The sequence below is a fragment of the Chinchilla lanigera genome, unplaced genomic scaffold (genome assembly GCF_000276665.1).
Source record: "Chinchilla lanigera isolate Chin_1 unplaced genomic scaffold, ChiLan1.0 scaffold00077, whole genome shotgun sequence".
Classification (NCBI taxonomy): domain Eukaryota; kingdom Metazoa; phylum Chordata; class Mammalia; order Rodentia; family Chinchillidae; genus Chinchilla; species Chinchilla lanigera.
Window position 1 is genome coordinate 3,585,863 of NW_004955478.1, and position 1,348 is coordinate 3,587,210.

At 33.4% G+C, this 1,348-nt stretch overlaps 1 protein-coding gene across 1 annotated transcript in view; it reads left to right on the forward strand.

Annotated features, from left to right (window-relative positions):
- Positions 1-949, forward strand: part of Abca5 (ATP-binding cassette, sub-family A (ABC1), member 5) — a gene marked incomplete at its 5' end in the record, with an annotated part of 60,436 nt that extends 59,487 nt beyond the window's left edge. The window contains 1 exon segment of the mRNA XM_013503232.1: positions 667-949. Coding sequence (XP_013358686.1) covers positions 667-774 — 108 coding nt within the window. The 3' untranslated portion in view covers positions 775-949.
- Between the last annotated feature and the right edge of the window lie 399 nt (positions 950-1,348).

The following is a 1,348-nucleotide window of genomic DNA, read 5'->3' on the forward strand; positions in this document are numbered from 1 at the left end:
CGGTTCCCGGTACCGGAGAAAAAAAAAAAAAAGATTGTTGTGTAGGTTTTTGCGGTGTGGTTCAGGCTGGCTTTGAACTGACTCTGTAGTGACTGTATAGCCCATGCTTGTCTTGAATGTATGGTGATCCTCCTACCTCAGCCTCCCAACGGCTGAGATTCCAGGCATATGCCGGCACACCTGGCTACTACAGAATAACCTTAAACTGTGTATAATTTTAAACAAATTTAAGTTCTCCATCTGCTTCCTTTTTTTAGTTTAAACCGTGTTTTTCACTGACAAATCGTTTCGTATGTATACAGTGTATAGTGAGTAAATCAAGCTAATTTCCATTTGCTTATTTTGAGTAGCTCAGTTTTTTCAGTTTGGTGAAGAAACTGAGTCATAATGATTGCATTTCATATTAAAATACCCTGTTTAAATATTTATAAATTATTTTTTATGACACCACTATTAATACATTAGCAAATTAATGATCCTCTAAAGAAGCATTCATTTTTGCATGTAGTTAATGGAGATAACTTATTTTGTTTGAAAAGTATTAATATCAGGAAATCTTTTTTGATACTTTTAATATGATTTGAAATGACCTTGTATGATTTCCTGATTTAGCTAACCCTTCTCTGAGATATAGAATACTTTATTAATTTATTTTCTTGCATCTAGGTTTTTGTAGAACTCACCAAAGAGCAAGAGGAAGAAGACAATAGTTGTGGAACTTTAAACAGCACACTGTGGTGGGAGAGAACGCAGGAGGACAGAGTGGTATTTTGAAGTTTCAGTTCTCAGTATGCTTACGGAATGTCTTTTTCGCTTTAACTTTGGTTTTAAAACTTTATTATTTGATAGTAACTGGAGAAACATGAGAGCACATAGGATTTTCTTGCTACTTAACTCTATTGTGGAAACTTTTACTTTTCTTTAAATAAACTCATGTATAAATTGTCAACATGTATGAATGTAAAGTATGTTGAGCTATAGTATGTCATACTTTTCATCATCCAAAAGTAGTGCTTCTGAATTTATAATTTGAAGAAATAGTGATAGAATAATTTAGTTTTGAATAGCTATCTTTACATTTATATGATCTTCTTAAATAACTGAATAATATCCCAATCTAAATAGTAAGACTAGTACATAACTGATACATAGAAAATAGACATAAGGCGTTACGAAGGAAGTTTTTTGCTTCTGTTTTTCTTTCTTTTTTTATGTTTTTGTCTTTTTGAAACAAGGTGTTGCTCTGCAGTTCAGGCTGGCCTTGAGCTCACTTTGTAGCCCAGGCTGGTCTTGAACTCACAGTGATCCTATTTCCTCAGTCTCTCCTGAGTGCTGGGATTGTTTTTCA